Below are 18,493 nucleotides of genomic sequence, written 5' to 3' on the forward strand. Positions count from 1 at the left end.
GAGGGGTGGAGGGTGACAACTCCGCCTGGATCCAGCTCCAGGTTGGCTCCCCTTGTAAAGGTCCCTGGGAGGCACCACCTGCTAGGATTCAGCAACCTGTCGGGGGGACAAGGCGCCCCGCTGCCCCAGAGGAAGGTGGAAAGAGCGGGCCCTCCTTGCCACACCAGCCACCCACGTCCCTCCTCCTCCTGCTGCCCACAGCCCTGGTGCAAGTGTGCCCGGATGCCCACCTCTTGCTCGAGCGTCCTGGTGCTCTGGCTCTCGTCCTCCTCCTCACTGCCCTGGGCCTGGGCCTGCCGCTCCCGGGCCTCCAGGTCTAGGCACAAGGGTTGAATGACCCAGTTGCTGGCCTGCGCAGTTCTTCCACAGCCTCAGCCCACCCCAGCTCTGGTGCTTCCTGAAGCCTCGCACAGGACAAGGCCATCCAGGGACTCCACCCCTCCCTCAGTGCCCACATGTCCCCAAGTCCTCGCCCGTGGAGAAAAGCCACAGCACAGAGGAAGGACGGGCAGCAGAGCAGCCCGGGGGCTGGAAGGGTGAGAACGGCTCACGACAAGCAGGCTGGCTCGCTCCGGGAACAGGTGCGGGCCGGTGCTTGCGGCAGCGGCCCAGGGCCGGGCGGGACTCCTGGCCTTCGTGCCTGTAGTCAGACACCACAGCCTGACCTGAGGCCTCACCTTGGCTTTGTTTCATTCCCCACCACTGCACTCGAGCTCTCGCCGTCTCCCCTGCCCCCACTCTGCTCTCCTTTCTAAGCCTCCCTATGGGCCTGATACAGAGGCTCCCACGGGATGGGCAAGTTGAAGGGGGCAGCATCCACGGCCCTGAGCGCCCTAAACCTTCTCACAGAGACTTGCTGTGGGGCCTGTGCCGAGCCAGCTGCCGTGACGGACGCTGGGACTTACTGCTTTCCTTTCTGTTACCTCAAACCTCCTTTCCCTTGGTAAAGAAATGGATGTTGTTGGAAAGGATATCCCTTTTTGTCACAGGGGACTGTTACATATAAGTCAATGCGAATGACAAGGCACATAAAAGGTATTCCCACTGGAAACCTGTTCACCCCTTCTCACTTCCCATAATCCTGTTCCCAGATACTTCAGCTAAGAAGTCTTTCACCAGATGGTGCCTTAGTGGTGGCTTACACCTGTTTATACTCTGCTTACAGCTTTACCTCGTATTAGTAATTATATTGCACTACAAGAAAGATGTGTTGGCATAGGCTCTTTGTTTTGTGAAATTTTTCCAACTACTTGGAAAACAGACCTTAAAACCATTTGATTTTTCCTCTTAGTAATATTAATCTTTTCATCTAACTCTAGGCAGCATTAAATAGAGCTGAAAAAATACTGTAGTATTTATTTTGTACCCTTTCTCCACAAAATTTGAATTAAATACATATGTGAGGTTATTTGCAACAATGGATGCAAAGGTGTTGATGAATGGCCATACATTTTTTAGACTTTGTTGTAGTATATAAGAATTTGGGTGCAGATGTAACAATCTTATAATCTGTTGAATGCAGTTTTTCATGGAATACTAGAGAGGTCTTACTGCCAAACTGATTGCAATGAGGCACTAAGACAGGGTGGAAAAATTATACATGTAGTGAAGAAAATACTGGGATGGGTGGATGTTATGACACGCAAAGAATATCATAATAAAGCTGTTAGAAAAGAGAAGAGCTGCACCGCTTTGAGGAAAATCTCTGGGCAGGTGTGAACCTGGAAGAAATAAAAAGACCCTGCCTGGCCCAGGGAATGACAACGCCAATCCCACGCTCCATGAATTCACAGCCCGGCCCCAGCAGGTACTTAAACTTCCGGTGTCCCAGCTTCTCTGCCTATAAAAGTGGGTTGGTGTGACAATTAAAGCTCCTGTCACACTGCTCAGCCAACAGTCAATCTGGTGATTATCATGATTATCATTCCTGACAGTGTCTTCAGGACCCAGCTTCTGAGAACAGAGTCCGGCCCCGAGTCTGGGCCAAGAGGCCTTGAGCTGCTGCAGTGAACGTCCGGGAAGAAAGGCGGGGGGGGGGGGGGGGGGGGGGGATGGGAACGGTGCAGGGCAGCAGCTGCCCGGGGACCTACCAAGCTTCACCTTCTTCCTCTTCTCATCAAGTTTCTGGGTCCTCTCTGCTGCCTGCTTCTTGGCTCTCCTGATCTTGTCATAGGCAGCCTGGCAGGACAGAGGGACATGGAGCAGCAATTCAGAGAACAGGGACAGAGGCCTGTCATCTTCCTGGTCCTGCTTCCTAGCCCCAGACCACTGGAGCAGCAGCCTGGTGACGGGGTCTCCAGGGCTCAGACAGCAAGGACGGTGCCACAGGGCAAAGGGCAGAGGATGAAGGTAAAGGGCAGGATGCTCTCTACCACGAGGACAATTCAGGTAAGGAGGACGCACTTACCCTGGCCGCAGCATCGGTCAGCACTTCCAAGGCCTGAGAAAGCTGGTGGAAGAGCTCAGCTATGCACGGGATCAGAACAAGAGAGGAGAAAATGATGGTTACACTTGGTGGCAGCGCGCTCCCTCAAAAGACCACCTCGGCACAGGTCTCCGGCACAGAAGTGAAGACGCGTTGCGACACGCCAGCTTCCTACACTGGCGTACCTGGGCTCAGGGTCTGGATCTGCTCCCTATTCTAGCTTCCTGCTAATGCGCATTCTGGTAAGCAACAGTGACCCACCAAGCTCAGGTAGTTGTGTGCCTGCTGCCCATGTGGGAGAGCTGGATTGTGTCCTGGCTCCTGGCTTAGGCCTGGCCTCGTCCCAGCCATTGCAGGCCTTGGAGAGTGAATCAGTGGATGGGACCTCTCCCTCTGTCTGTCTCTCGCTCTCTGTTTTCCTGCCTCTCAAATCAATCAATAAATAAATCTTTTAAAGAAAGAAAATACTTTTTTCTTTTCTTTAAAGATTTTGTTTATTTATTTGAGAGGTAGAGTTACAGAAAAAGGGAAAAACAGAGAAAAGTCTTCTATCTTGGTTCATTCCCCAAATGGCCACAACGGCCAGAGCTGGGCCAATCCAAAGCCAGGAGCCAGTAGCCTCCTCCGGGTTTCCCACGCGGATGCAGGGCTCCAAGTACTTGGCCATCCTCTACTACCTTCCCAGGCCAAGCAGTGGGTACTAGAACTGGCGCCCACATGGGATGCTGGCACTGCAGGCAGAGGCATAGCCCACTACGCCACAGCGCCAGCCCAGGAAAGGCAATTCTAAGGAGCTACAGGATGGTAGAAAAGCCAAGAGCAGGTGACAGACCAGCAAGGAAAGGTGAGCACAACAGCAACTGACCAGACGTCCCAGACCTGCAAAGTGAAGCCTTGGCACCCACTGCCCAGAGCCAGGCTGTGTGCAGCCACCCTCCACAGCACTCACACACACCTGCATGCCAGGAAATGCAACGCCCGGGTGAGCAAGTCTGTTTCCCCACGGCCTTAGGAGGGTCTCACCTGCTTTGGGATTATCGGGATTTTTGTCCGGGTGGCAGGAGAGGGCCTTCTGCCTGTACGCCTTCTTCACCTGGAAGAGTCAGAACACAGGGTCATTCACTCTCACCCCAGGGACAACAGGAAATCTGAGGCCCGCCTAAGAGAAAGGCTGCTGGCTGCCACTTCAAAGCCACTGTGCAGGTCTGCAACGGAGGACAGAGGCCTGTGGAGGGCACCAGTCACTGCTACCCAAGAGATGGGCCTGGCCCCTTCCCACAGCACTACAGATGGCAAGGGGTTCCTGGAAGGGCAGAGGTTTCTCTACAGCCCCCTGAAGATGGGTACTCCCTACAAACCCTTGGTGGGCACGTGACTGGGGCAAACTTCTCTGGAAGAATATTTAGCCATCAAGTTTAAAACATACTTTCCCCGTGATGCAGTGCTAGGAATTTGGGTGTGCAGAGGTAAGCTACTCACTGCAACACTGCTTACCCATTTTTATCTACCACAGGCATCAGTCAAATCTCCATCAACTGGAAAACTCATTAAAAAAAAAAAAAAAAAACTATGAAAGGTTGGAGTGTCAGTCTGAGTCCTGGCTGCTCTGCTTCCATCCAACTTCCTGCTGTTGAGCCTGGGAAGGCAGTGGATGATGGCCCAAGTGCTTGGACCCCTGCCACCCAATGTAGGAGACCAGGATGAAGTTCGTAGCTCTTTGCTTTGATCTGATCCAGACCTGGCTATTGCAGCCATATGGGTAGTGGGCCAGTGGATGGAAGATCAATCTCTCTCTCCCCTTATCTTTCTGTCACTCTCTGCCTTTCAAATAAATAAATCTTTAAAAATAAAAAAAATTATATGATAGGAATGGGCATTTGGTGCAGCACTTGGGATGTCTGCACCCCTTATCAGAGTGCCTGGTATGAGTCCTAGTTCCACCCAATTCCAGTGTCCTGCTAATGTGCACCCTGTGTCCCCGTACCTGGTCCCAATCACCCACAGAGGAGACCTGTGTTGAGTTCCTGGTTCCTGGCTTCAGCCTGGCTCAGCCCAAACTGTTGCAGGCATCTGGGGGCGTGAACTAGTGGATGGCAGATTTCTGACTATCTGCCTTTCAAATCAAAAAACAAATAAACATTTTTTAAAAATAAAAAATCGGGGTCAAAGCTGTGGTGTAGTGTGTTAAGCCTCCACCTGCAGCACATGCACCCCACTCAGGTACCGGTTTGAGTCCTGGCCACCCTGCTTCCTATCCAGCTTCCTGCTGAAAGCCTGGGAACGCAGTAGAAAATGGCCCTGCACCCACATGGGAGACCCGGAAGAAGCTCCTGGCTTTCAGGTTGGCTCAGCTCCAGCTACTGCAGCCATTTAGGGAGTGAAACAGCGGATAGAAGACTTTTCTCTCTGTCTGTCTGTCTCTAACTCTGCCTCTCAAATAAATAAATAAATCTTTAAAAATCAAAATAAAAAATTATGATGGGGCCAGTGTTGTGGCATAGGGGGTTAAGCTACTGCTTGCAGCACCTACATTTCATATCACAGTGCCTAGTTTGAGTGCCATCTATTCCATGCTTCCAATCCAACTCCCTGCTAATGCAGCAGGCAATGGCCCAGGTACTTGGCTCACTGCCACCCACATAGGAAAGCTGGATGGATTTCTGTGTTCCTGGCTTCAGCCTGACCTTGCAACCTACCTACCTCTGTCACTCTGCTTTTCAAATAAATGCATATTTTAAAAACTTTTAAAAAAAGATTTATTTTTTTAAAAGGCAGAATGACAGAGAAGAAGGGAGAGGGAGAGAGAGAGATCTTCCACCTGCTGGTTTATTCCCCAAATAGCTGCAAAGGCCAGAACTGGAACTCCATTCAGGTCTCCCACGTGGGTGGCAGTGGCCCGAGTACACTGGCCATCTTCTGCTGCTTTCCCAGGCGCATCAGTAGGGAGCTGGATAGGAAGTAGAGCAGCTGGGACTTGAACTGGTACTCACTTGGGATGCTGGCATTGTAGGCAGTGGCTTAACCTACTATGCCACAGTGCTAGCCCCAAGAAGTTTTTTTTTTTTAATAAAAATATTTCTTATTATAGAAATATTCTTATTATAAAACAAACCTAGGGGCTGGCATTGTGGCAAGGTAGGCTAAGCCTCTAACTGTGGCACCAGCATCCCATAAGGACGTGGGTTCGTGTCCCAGCTGCTCCTCTTCTGATCCAGCTCCCTGCCTGTGGCCTGGGAAAGTAGTAGAAGATGGCCTAAGTGCTTGGACCCCTGCACCCACGTGGGAGACCTGGAAAAAGCTTCTGGCTCCAAGTGTTGTAGCCACTTGAGGAATGAACCAGCAGATGGAAGACCTTTCTCTTTGTCTCTCCCTCTCTCTGTCTGCAGCTCTACCTCTCAAATAAATAAGAAAAATCTTAAAAACAAACAAACAAAAAAACCTAGCTACCAGGCTGTTTCACCTATGACCTACGTAGCTGATACAAGTGAACATGGAGTACAAAATCCCAGACTCTGGCCTCTGCTTCCTGAGCCTTTGTGCAGGTTACCTCCTGCTCAAGCCCCCTGGGAGGAACAGCTGAGCAGAATGGCTTCCCAGGCTTCTCAGATAAATACTGCAGCTCTCAAGTGTGCTAAAGGACCTTCAGGCGCAAGCAGCCAGCTGCTACCAGAGAAGGGCCTGCTGGGCAGGTGTCTGACTCAACTCCTCCGGCAGAGGCACCACCTAGGCCAGGAACATGGGAGTATGCTGCCACCTGCTGGGCCAGAGCAGCACCACACCTTCACCTGCCAGGGCAGCCCAAGCGGTTTGGCTCTCCGACTGAGCAGGAGGCAGCAAGAGAGGCTCCCAGGACGGGCAGTGAGGTTAAAGATGTGCCCTCCCACCCTCCTGTCCGCTCACCTACACACACCTTCCCGACCCCAGTGATCTCTCAATCGCTCTGCTTCACTGTCAAAAAGTAAGCATGGGAAGGGAAGGGGAGGTGGCCGCTTTCTAGTTTGTCTGAAGTTACAAGGTCATCTTTGCTCCTCAGGCCCCTATCTTTTCTCTTTCCCTTTCTTTTCTCTCATTACCCCAGCTTCATTTCCCTTTCATTTTAAACTAAGCTTTTATTAACATTTTTTATATTTTATGACCATTTGCTTTTTTTTTTTTTTTTTTAAAGATTCATTTATTTACTTGAAAGGCAGAGTTACAGAGAGAGGGAAAGAGATCTTCCATTACTGTCACCCACATGGGAAACCTGGATGGAGTTCCTGGCTCCTGACTTCGGCATGGCCCAGTCCTGGCTGATGTTGGAATTTGGAGAGTGAACTAGTAGATGGATGATCTCTCTCTCATCCTCTCTCCTCTCTTCTCTCTCTCTCTCTCTCTCTATTTATTTGAAAGGCAGAGTTACAGAGAGGCAGAGAGAGAGAGAGAGGTCTTCCATCTGCTGGTTCACTCCCAAGTGGCTGCAATGGCCCAAGCTGGGCCAATCTGAAGTCAGCAGCCAGGAGCTTCTTCTGGGTCTCCCACACAGGTACAGGGACCCAGGCACTTGGGCCATCTTCTACTGCTTGTCCCAGGCCACAGGAGGGAGCTGGATAGGAAGAGGAGCAGCCAGGACACAAACTGGCACCCATATGGGATGCTGGTGCCACAGCCAGAGGTTTAGCCTACTGCACCACAGCATTGGCCCCAATAAATCTTTTTTTTAAAAAAAACAAGTTCCTATGTTCTTTTCTGTACATCTGAGAGGGGCAATAAAAGGGAGAAGTGAGAGCACCAGTAAGAGCAGGAGCAAAGGAGCAGGAGTAGGTGGGGTGGAGGGACCCCCTTCATCTTCCTTTCTTTTTGGTAAATACTTCATGGGTTTTATTCTAATGAGATGATATTAAGTTTTGTGTGTTATACTTAATTTTGGATGTTCCATATCAGAAAATGTTTTTTTTTCTTAAATAGGGGAACAAGATTATTCAAACTGAATAAAATCAATTATGTAATAATGGGAAATTAATCTACATGTTAATATGCTTCCTTATCAATTCTCTTTCCAGAATGTTCCTTTGACAGATATCTGTTATGATACCACCATTTTATCTGAAGCAATTGCAACAACCACACCTAGGTCACCTCTCTCCACCTACAAGACCCCCACCCTTCCCTCACCAGTCCAGCCTCCCACACTTCCAATAATGACAACTAAACACGTCTTCCCCAATCACTTGGATGTCTCCTTGGTCCCCCATTCTCTCTAGGCTTAGCCTGTGCCTCAATTTCCAAACCACCTTTTAAAGGTGCGAGAGGGAGGCATTCAGCCTAGCAATTAGGATGCTCATGCCTGGGTTCCACTCCCTCCTCTGGCTCCTGATTCCAGCTTCTTGCTAATGTGGACCCTGGGATGGCTCAAGTAATTGAGTAACTGCCACCCACATGGGAGATCTAATTTGGGTTCTTCAGACCAGATTTGGCTGTTGTAGGCATCTGGGGGGTGAAACAGAGGACAAAAGCTAGTTCTTTCTCTCTATATTTTTCTCTCTCTGGCTGTCATATAATATAATATAATATAATATAATATAATATAATATAATATAATATAATATGTAAGGAGTTGAAGATCCTCTATTTCCTGAGACAAGATGACCAGTCTCACTCGCTGGCTAGATACTAGCAGGGAGAGAGGCGAGTGCAGAAAGCCAGGGTGAGGCTGGTGTTCCCAGGAGGGGTGTCGAGGGCAGAAGGAGAGCACCCTGAGCGCGGCCCTGACCTGAGCCCCCCAGCCAGGTCTGTGGGTGGACACCCAGCACATGCAGGGCTGATCTGGAAATGGGACACAGGGAAAGTCACGCGTGTTCCCTGCAACTGAAGGGGAAGGACACTGCGAAGCAAAGACGCCGCCGAGGAGAACGACGATCATCTGCCTTCAGTATGTGTCTTCAGAGCGCTCACAGAAGGAACACAAAGAAGGCAATAACTAACTTAACCTCGAAGGCTTCCCAGAGGAAGCAATGTCTAAGCTGGGTCTTTTTTTTTTTTTTAAGATTTTTAAATTTATTTTATTTGACAGAGTTACAGACAGTGAGAGGGAGAGACGGAGAGAAAGGTCTTCCTTTCATTGGTTCACCCCCCAAATGGCCGCCACAGCTGGAGCTACACTGATCCGAAGCCAGGAGCCAGGTGGTTCTTCCTGGTCTCCCACTCGGGTGCAGACGCCCAAGCACTTGGGCCATCCTCCACTGCCTTCCTGGGCCACAGCAGAGAGCTGCACTGGAAGAGGAGCAACCGGGACTAGAACCCGGCACCCGTATGGGATTCCGGCACTGCAAGCGGAGGATTAGCCAATTAAGCCAGGGTGCCAGCCCTGAGCTGGGTCTTAAAAGGCAAGTAGCAGGTCTGGTCTTGTGGTGCAGCAGATAAAGCCACCACCCATGACACCAGCACCCCATCAAATCCCAGCTGCTCTATTTGAAAGTCAGAGTTACAGAGAAGCAGAGATAGAAAAGAGAGACAGGGAGAGAGAGAGAGAGAGACAGAGGTCTTCCATCTGCTGGTTCACTCCCCAAAGGGCTGCAACAGCTGGAGCTGGGCTGATCTGAAGCCAGGAGTCAGGATTTTCTTCTGGGTCTCCCACACGCCTCCAGGGGTCCAAGCACTTGGGCTATCCTCTACTGCTCTCCCATGTCATAGCAGAGAGCTGGATCAGAAGTGAAGCAGCTGGGTCTTGAACTGGTGCCCATACGGGATGCCAGCACTGCAGGCGGTGGCTTTGCCGCTGTGGCACGGCGCCAGCACCTCCAAGCTGCTCTACTTCTGATCCAGCTCTGCTGATGCGCCTGGGAAAGCAGTGGAGGGTGACCCCTGCCACCCACGCGGGAGAAGATGGAGTTGAGTTCCAGGCTCCTGGCTTCAGCCTGGCCCAGCTCTGGCTGTTGTTGCCATTTGGGCAGTGAACCAGTTATTGGAAGATCTCTCTCTCTCTCTTCCTCTTGCTCTTAAAGTCTTCCTGTCAAATAAATATAAATTTTCAAAATAAAACAAAATAAATCTTAAAAAAAAAAAAAAAAAGCGAGTAGGAGCAGAGAGCCTGGCAGGGGTAGAAGAGCAGATTCCCTCTTCAAGCCTCAGACCAGCTTAGGGGAGAAATAGGAAAGTTTTGCTTTAATGAGGAAAAGGTACCGAGAACAGGAAAGGACATGAAAAGACAGAGACACACTTGTAATAAGACACAGAAATAAAAACAATGGTTTCTGAGGCAGGCATCGTAGCACAACAGGTTAAGACACGGCTCGGGATGCTCACACCTGACACCACCCTGCTTCCGATCAGCCTCTTGCTAATGTGCATGGGAAAGCAAGAGATGACGGCCCCAGTTCCTGGGACTTAGTCACCCATGAGGGTGACCTGGATCAGAGAGCATGTTTCTGGCTTCCACCTGTCCCAACATGGACGTTGCAGGCATTTGAGGAGAGAACCAGCAAATAAGAGATCTCTCTCTTTCTCTCTCTCTCTCTCCCCTTCTCTGTCACTCTGCTCTTCAAAAAAAAAAAATTACTCGTTTGTCAAAGGATGTTTTCATTCATTAGAAAACTTCAATCAAAGAAAACTGTAAGAAAAGAAATATTCAAAAAAACAGATTTTATGGCATGGTCATTGGCTAAAGAACTGCTAAGCAATGAGAGTATACCTAACAGGCAAAGTATTGCAATCTGGGTCAAGAGGAGAAGCAAACAAGGACTAAAAATGATAAAGGGAGCCAGAGCTGTGGTGAGTCAGGTTAACCCACTGCCTGCAACACCGGCATCCCATATGAGCACTGGTTCAAGTCCTGGCTGCTCCACTTCCCATCCAGCTCCCTGCTCATGCACATGGGAAAGCAGCGGAAGATGGCCCAAGTGTTTAGACTCCTGCAGCCTATGTGGGAGACCCAGATTAAACTCCTTGCTTCAGCCTGGCCCAGCCCTGGCCATTGCGGCCATTTGAGGAGTGAACCAGCAGATGAAAGGCAATCTCTCTGTCTCTTCTCTTTTTTCTCTCCTCTCTCTGTAACTGCCTTTCAAATAAATAATCTTTTTTAAAAAGGTGATAAAGGTAGCTCAGGTAATGATGTGGGAGACACACGAAAGTTAATGTGATTCATAAGGTGTATGTGATTCACAACACAGAGTGCAACCGTGAGAAGGGAAAGCACCACAGCACCGGTTCTCAGCAGGGCCAGATGAGGGGCGCCTCCTGCATGCAAGGGCAATAAACCAGCATGGCTAACTTACTGGGTTCCCAAGTCCAAAGAACCTGAACCTTGACATTTTCTGTCTGCTGCAAAAATGTATCATAAAGAAAAGCAGCAGGCAAAATTAATGGAATATGAATCTGGCCAAGAAACAAACTAATAAGTGTAAAAACTCAGTATGTGGTAAAAGTTGCTATTAAAATTTATTACACGGGGCCAACATTGTGGTGTAGCAGATAAAGCCTCCACCAGTTCGAGTCCCACCTGTTCCACTTTAGATTCAGCTCCCTGCTAATAGCCTGGGAAAAGCAGAAGAAGATGGCCCAAGTGCTTGGGACCCTGACCCATGTGGGAGACCTGGAAGAAACTCCTGGCTCCTGGCTTCAGCCTGGCCCAGTCCCAGCCATCTCAACCATTTGGGGAGTGAACCAGCGGATAGAAGATAACTCTCTCTTTCTCTCTCTCTCTCTCCTTCTCTCTATAACTCTGCCTTTCAAATAACAATAAAAAAAGGGGGGGGGGTAACTTTAAAAAAGAAAGCATGGGGCTGGCGCCGTGGTACACTAGGTTAATCTGCTGCTGCGGTGCCGGCATCTCATATAGGCGCTGGTTCTAATTCCGGCTGCTCCTCTTCTAGCCCAGCTCTCTGCTGTGGTCTGGGAAAGCAGTGGAGGATGGCCCAGGTCCTTGGGCCTCTGCACCCGTGTGGGAGTCAGGGAGCAAGACCTGGCTCCTGGCTTTGGATGGGCACAGCTAAAGCCATTGCGGCCACTTGGGGAGTGAACCAATGGAAGGAAGACCTTTCTCTCTGTCTTCTCTCTCTCTCACTGTCTGTAACTCTGCCTGTCAAATAAATAAAATAAAATCTTAAAAAAAAAAAGAAAGCAATGTCTATAAAATATTAATAAAATAAAATTTATTGTACTAAGTGGAGAAAAAGATCATCATCTCAAACCATATTTTTTTTTTTTGACAGGCACAGTGGACAGTGATAGAGAGAGAGAGACAGAGAGAAAGGTCTTCCTTTGCCATTGATTCACCCTCCAATGGCCGCTGCGGTTGGCGCGCTGCGGCCAGCGCACCGCGCTGATCCGATGGCAGGAGCCAGGTACTAATCCTGGTCTCCCATGGGGTGCAGGGCCCAAGGACTTGGGCCATCCTCCACTGCACTCCCTTGGCCACGGCAGAGAGCTGGCCTGGAAGAGGGGCAACCGGGACAGAATCCGGTGCCCTGACCGGGACTAGAACCCGGTGTGCCGGCGCCGCAAGGTGGAGGATTAGCCTAGTGAGCCGCGGCGCCGGCCTCAAACCATATTCTAAAATAACTCCAGGGGCCGGTGCTATGGCTCAGTAGGTTAATCCTCTGCCTGCAGAGCCAGCATCCCATATGGGCACTGGTTCTAGTCCCAGCTGCTCCTCTTCCAATCCAGCTCTCTGCCATAGCCTAGGAAAGCAATAGAAGATGGCCTGAGTCCTTGGACCCCTGCACCCATGTGGGAGACCGGAAGAAGCTCCTGGCTCCTGGCTTCGGATTGGCGCAGCTCCAGCCGTTGCGGCCATCTAGGGAGTGAACCAGCGGACAGAAGACCCTTCTCTCTGTCTCTCCCTCTCACTATCTGTAACTCTACCTCTCAAATAAATAAATAAAATCTTTAAAAAAAAATAAAGTAACTCCAGATACACGCAAACATTAATTATAAAAAATAAAACTATAAGCTCCTAAAAGAAAAAAAATGGTGAGACTTATTAACCTACTTTCAGGATGGGGAAGAAATTCCTAAACATAGAGCAAGGGCAGAAATCACACACATATGGACAATAAACAGATTCAACTAGGAAAACCCTGATAACTTTTTTAGGCTAAAAAATCATAAACAAAACTAAAAGGGGAAATGAAAACTGAGGGAAATATCTGCATATCTGCTGGTGTTGTGCACAACAGGTTCAGCTGCTGCTTGCCATGCAGTATCCCATATCGAAGCACCAGTTCGAGTCCCGGCTGCTCCACTTCTACTCCAGCACCTTGATAATCTGCTGGGAAACCAGTGGATAACAGCCAAAGTCCCCATGTGGCATAAATTATTGATGTTTTCATTTTATAAATGAGGAGACTATGAAATAATGCAGGGTTCATTATGATACGGAAAATCCATTCAGTGAAAAACCCACAGTCATTATTTTAGACTGAAACTGTTCTGTTTCAGCCAAACTCAGAACGTGGCCACTACACATGCCATCCGAGGCCAGCTGGGGAGTCCAGCAGGCTGTCACCCAGGGGCACAGCTCTGCCAGGGTGGTGCCAGAGACGGCCACTGCAGCTGCACGTTCTCTTCTCACCAGAGGAAGACACGGGGCAGTGCAGACGGAGAGGCTGCTAGGTGATGTGTATTTTTCACAGTAAGTTTCCGTTACTTTTCAAGTAAAAACCAAAAAACTGGTAAGGAACAGTTTGTATAACTCCTTTCTACTATTCTGAGCTAGGAGGCAGTATAGTTCATGGAAAGAAGGAAGGTTCTGGAGTCTTAGGGATATATTTTCAAATTCAGAATCTTCCACATACACATAGCATGAGCTTGGGCAAATTACTGTGCTTCACTCAGCCTTAGATTCTTCCACTACAAAGTTGGAAGAATAAGCACTACATCTGGGCTGCTAGGAGGGTTATAGGAAACGACGCACCTGCAGAAAATAAGGCAGTTGGGACAAGCTCTAGTCCTCTCCCCTGCCACCCCAGCTCCTGGAAGGGGGCTGAACAGCCACACCAGCCCGGGGGATGCTCATCTGACGGGAACGGAGCTGGAGCAAGTCAACCCAATGGATTCTCCAGGTGGACAGGGCTGGTTTCAGGCCCACTGGGGTGGGGAGGCGGTGGAGATAAGTCCTACAATTCAATCCTTGGTTAGCTCCCAGGTCTCTAAAACACTCTTGTTCAAAGAGTAAGGTAGCCTGAGGTCCTCCAGTGTGGCTGTGAACTGGAACCCCATGACCTAAGAATGCTGGTCAAGTGTGTCTGTCCTGATGAACTAGTTATCACTATATTTAGCTGCTAAGCCCGCCCTGGGCAGGGCCCATTCCTCAGTTTTAGCCTGGAAGGCCTGGCCAGTTTTGATTTTCATTTAAAGAGTTGGCCTAGAGTTTGGTGCTTTGTGTTACAAACTGGATCCCCAGCTTTGTCTAGTCCTCCTGGAGTGACTGCTGCCTGATGAACTTCTCATCACGTAAATACAACTCTCCTAAAGCAAGCCTTTGATAAAGCTTCCAGTATCGATAGTGTTTATTATTAAATAATCTTACCTTATGAGACGCTCAAGAGGCTGGATTCAGGGTCAATAGGTGCAACAATATTTTTCTTTTTAAATATTTATTTATTTGATGACATGGTGGTGGGGGGAGAGAGAGAGAGAGAGAGAGAGAGCGCGCTCTTCCATCCACTGGCTCACCCCGCAAATGACAACTGCCAGGGCTAGGCCAGACTGAAACCAGGAGCCAGGAACTCTATCCCAGTCCCCCACAGGGGTGGCAGGGACCATGTACTTGGGCCATTTTCCACTTCCTTCCCAGGTGCGTTAGCAAGGAAGTGGACTGGAAGTGCAGCTAGCACTCAAACTGGCACTCTAATGTGGGATGTGGACACCACAAAGGGCAGCTTAACCTGCTGTATAACACTGGCACAAACAGTATTGTTCTTAACTATGAAAAGTTGGGAAAGGGTCTGGTGCTGTGGTTAAGTAGGTTAAGCCTCTACCTAAGGCACTGGCATCCCACATGGGCACCGGTTCAAGTCCTGGCTGCTCCACTTTCAATCCAGCTCCCTGCTAATGGCCTGAGAAAGCAGTGGAAGATGGCCAAGCGCTTGGACCCCTGCACCCATGTGGGAGACCTAAAAGAAGCTCCTGGCTCCTGGCTTCAGATCAGCCCAGCCCCAGCTGCTGAGGCCATTTGGGGAATGAACCAGTGGACAGAAGACCTTTCTCTCTGTCTCTCCTTCTCTCTGTCTGCAACTCTGCCTCTCAAATAAATAAATAAATCTTAAAAAAAAAAAAAAAAGACTGAAAGGTTAATGTAACATTGAAAAAAAGAAAAGCTGGGAAAGAGGAGATGCAGACAGGACTGTGAGAACTCAGGAATTCCAGGCTGGAAGCTCCTCTGTGAAACTATGCCTGCAGATCTGCAATCACTTAGTCAGAGTTGAAGCAGCCACAGAAAACTGCCAAAGGCTCCTAGACGGTGCAGCTTTCCTTCTTTTCCTACCAGCGTCCCCTAAATCCCCTGATCTCTGGCACTGGGCAACAACTGCCTTCCTGACACTTCACAAAGAGGAGGAACGGTGTGACAGTTCCACCCAAAGACCCCGGACCACACCATGGTTTTCAGAGGACCAGGCTGTCTCTAAGGCCCAGGCCGGAACGACAAAGATCTCAGATGACCGTGGACTCCACCGGCATATGCTTGGTCTTTCTCCTGCCACCTTTCTACCATCTCACTGCCTACCCTCCCTTTTCTTATCCTGGGATACCAGGTGACGTTATTCAATCTTAAGGCCTCAGGATTATGATCCAAACAGGAACTACTGAACAGAACAGCACATCCACGTGCTACCAACAGTAAGTAGAGAATCGGGCTTTCCCGAGGCTTGCCTGGGTGATGATCTTACACTCCACTCTTTTTAGCTTTGTCATCACTTCCCTCGTCAGCCTCCACTAGACTGTGCCAGATGCCGGCATTTCCCTAAAAACGCTTCTTACCCCTGTTTCTTTCCTGGTAAAGTCTGGAAAACCACACAAGCTGGTTATAATGCAGCGCACGTGAGAGCGCACAGGTGCAGAAAGCTATGGGGGTTTCCCTTCCAGTGAATGTGCTTCGGGGGCAGGGAGTCCTGCTGCTCTCAGGGCCCAGAACAGTGCATGGAACAGCATGTGGCACTTAGTGGGCACGTGGTAAATATCTGTGGAATGAAAGGTGCCACCAAACTCGATTAGAAGAGGCTCAAGTATGTCAATTACGTCAGGCGCACCGGGGAGTAAAAGGAAGTGGGTGCTGTCCTGACCCTTGGAGACCTCGCCACTGTCACGCAACTTCCCCTTTACCTGCTAACACGTCCAGAAAAATCGGACTGGAAAAGGGAAGAATTTACTAAAGCAGACTGTCGGGACAACCACGGTGGGAACTGAACGCTATCCCCCCACAGCCCGCATCTTGAAGAGGAAGGAGTAACCCACTGGCAGCCACCGGGCCCTTCCCCGGAAACTCCATAACTGGTTCCACCACTTGGCAACCTGAGCCCGCTGCAGGGGCCTCAGAGCTGCGTCTCCAGCCACCTCCACTGGGCTTTGCCCCCGGACACAGCAGAGGCTCTAAGGATCCTGCTGCCTGCAGTTTCACCTCTTGAGGGGAAGGAACTCCTGACTCGCTCAAAAAGCCAAGGCACTGCGGGGTCCAATAAATAGAAAACAGCCATCATTAACTTAAAAGAAAGGTGCCCTACAAAGAAGAGATCATTATTTTTTAAAAGGCTGTCATCCTTTCTTATAATAAAACTTGGAGCCGGGGAAGTAAGTGATACCAGCAATTAGGCCTGGTTCTCCAAAGCCAGGCCAGTAGGTTGGTCTCAGATAAGGAGGACACCCAGGCAGGCAGCTCTGCAGGACAACAGGTACTGAATGAACAAACCTCAGTGTGAATCAGACCCATTCCCAGGCCCAGTTCCAGTAATGGGACGTGGGCAGTCATTGCTGCTCCAGCCAGGGAGGCCCACATTTCCTCATCCCCTCACCAGGAGGAACGCCAGGTTACGGGACTGCCTGATGTCACACGCAGGATGCAAACCGCAGAGCTCTAGAAACTGACCTGGGCATTCCCTCTGCCTGGAAGAGTAGTCACTTTTGTTCCTTATAGCCGACGGCCCACACCGAGAGAGCACCACAAAGAAATCCCCAAATGCCTGGGCACTGCAGAAACCGGCTTGCTCCCAAGTCACCCCCCCCAGCACACCCCCTCAGCCCAGTACTCCCCAAATGGGGGCCTGCTGGTGGTACTGAACTGACCCCGGGGGGAAACCACACCTCACAGTGACAGCTCTCTCAGCTCTCTCCTTTCCTACTTTCTTCTCTCAGACTGTAGATTCTGCACACTCCCCTGGACACACACCCCTGTTCCTGAGCTGCCAGACACCTGGTCCGGCTGCCTCTCCCCTCTCCCCGCTGTCTGCTGTCACTCAACCCCTAGACAGCCGGGTCTGCCCCGGAGATACGGAGATACTCTCTCTGCCCAGTCTCTGCTCTCCCCTAGTGGGTAGGAGCCTGACACTTCCTGTATCTCATTCATTTGTTTCTTTTTCCCCCTTCATGTATTGGTTTTCTTTATAGACAAATTTATGCCAGTAAAAAAGAAAGGAGTTGATTTGAAGAAAATAACAAAATTGGTAACAGCAAAAATAAGGAAAGTGATCATGCAAAGAGAAAATGCTTTGAATACCTTAGCTGGAACGGAACTGTACCAGGTAGGTTTTTTTTGGTGTTGTTTTTTAAGATTTATATACTTAATTGAAACTCAGAGTTACGGAGACAGAGAGAAAGAGAGAGAGGAGGGAGAAAGAGAGAGAATCTTCTGTATCCCAAAAGGCCACAACAGCTAGGGCTGGGCCAGGCAGAAGGCAGGAGCCAGGAGCTTCTTCCGGGTCTCCCACGTGGGTGCAGGGGCTCAAACACTTATGCCACCTTCCACTGCTCTTTTCCCGGCCATTAGCCGGGAGCTGGATTGGAAGTGGAGCAGCCAGGAAACCATATGGGATGCCGGTGACATGGGCGGTTTCTAGCTGCTACATCACAACATTGGCCCCTGTGCTGAGCAGTTTTACCATAAGTTTCAACACATTTTCTCAAGCTGTCCAGATCGGCATTCATCCGAGCTGGATAACTACACTCATAGGGAGCCAGATCTCTCGGTGTGTCACAGACAGAGACCTGCAGCTCTCGGGGGCCCACAGATCATCACTTGTTGCCCCACGAGCTCCTGAAGTACGGGCTCACGGAAACAGCCCTGAAAGAGTAGAAGATTCAGGTCTGGGCAGGGGCTCTGCGTTTACAAGCCACCTTATGCTGGGCAAATCAATTAAACTCTTTGAGTCTTAGCTTTCTCATCTATAAACTGGAGCTAATAGTCCCTGTCTACCTCACAGGCTTGTTTTGAAGATCACATCAAATGAGATAATTTGTGTGAAAGCACTTTGGTGTCACATAAATGTGAGGTATTATGTTGAATGCTAATGAATAGCTTACAGCTTATAGACAAATGAATCACTCCTTTGACTTAGCAGGGAACCAGGTAACTTCAAAACTCCAGAGCCCCAGCCAGACAGCTTCAGCTAGGAGAGAGTTAACCATCAGAAAGATACCCAGAAGACTCATAGGCTGGCTCCTAGATCCGCCCAGTGCTGGTAGGGCCTTGGCGAAGGGATGATTATTTTTGTGTGAAGCCAGGCTGCGTGCCCAACCGGAAGGCTTCAGCGCCTAGTTTGGAGATAAGAGGCTTTAGGAAAGCCTCCATCTGGAGACTGGAGACTGTATCTGACACCCGTCAAATGCAGAAACAGCCCCAGAAGCCTCGGGTCAGGCCTAACTACCCACGGCCTAGAACCCAAACCCACCACATTTGTCAGCTCCCCATCTCTTCATACCCCAGCAGACTCTGGGTGATGCCCTCTCCCTGTCACGGCAGACACTTTTTACTTCCTGCCTGCTCACGCTGCTCCTTCAAGCCTTTTCTGTCTACAAAATCGATTCTTCTTACATTTGTAAGAAACAATGCCGATATGTCACATTCTAAGGCATACGAGGAATATGTAGTTTAAATAAATGTAT

General features: G+C 49.7%; 1 protein-coding gene across 1 annotated transcript in view; it reads right to left on the reverse strand.

Annotated features, from left to right (window-relative positions):
- Positions 1 to 18,493, reverse strand: part of DNAJC17 (DnaJ heat shock protein family (Hsp40) member C17) — a 35,647-nt gene that overhangs the window by 8,113 nt on the left and 9,041 nt on the right. Inside the window, exons 2-5 of the mRNA XM_062205648.1 lie at positions 3,449 to 3,518; positions 2,408 to 2,466; positions 2,091 to 2,178; positions 231 to 316 (exon numbers count right to left, since the gene is read on the reverse strand). Coding sequence (XP_062061632.1) covers positions 231 to 316; positions 2,091 to 2,178; positions 2,408 to 2,466; positions 3,449 to 3,518 — 303 coding nt within the window. The remainder of the gene's footprint in view (positions 1 to 230; positions 317 to 2,090; positions 2,179 to 2,407; positions 2,467 to 3,448; positions 3,519 to 18,493) is intronic.

The sequence above is a fragment of the Lepus europaeus genome, chromosome 11 (assembly GCF_033115175.1).
Source record: "Lepus europaeus isolate LE1 chromosome 11, mLepTim1.pri, whole genome shotgun sequence".
NCBI lineage: Eukaryota > Metazoa > Chordata > Mammalia > Lagomorpha > Leporidae > Lepus > Lepus europaeus.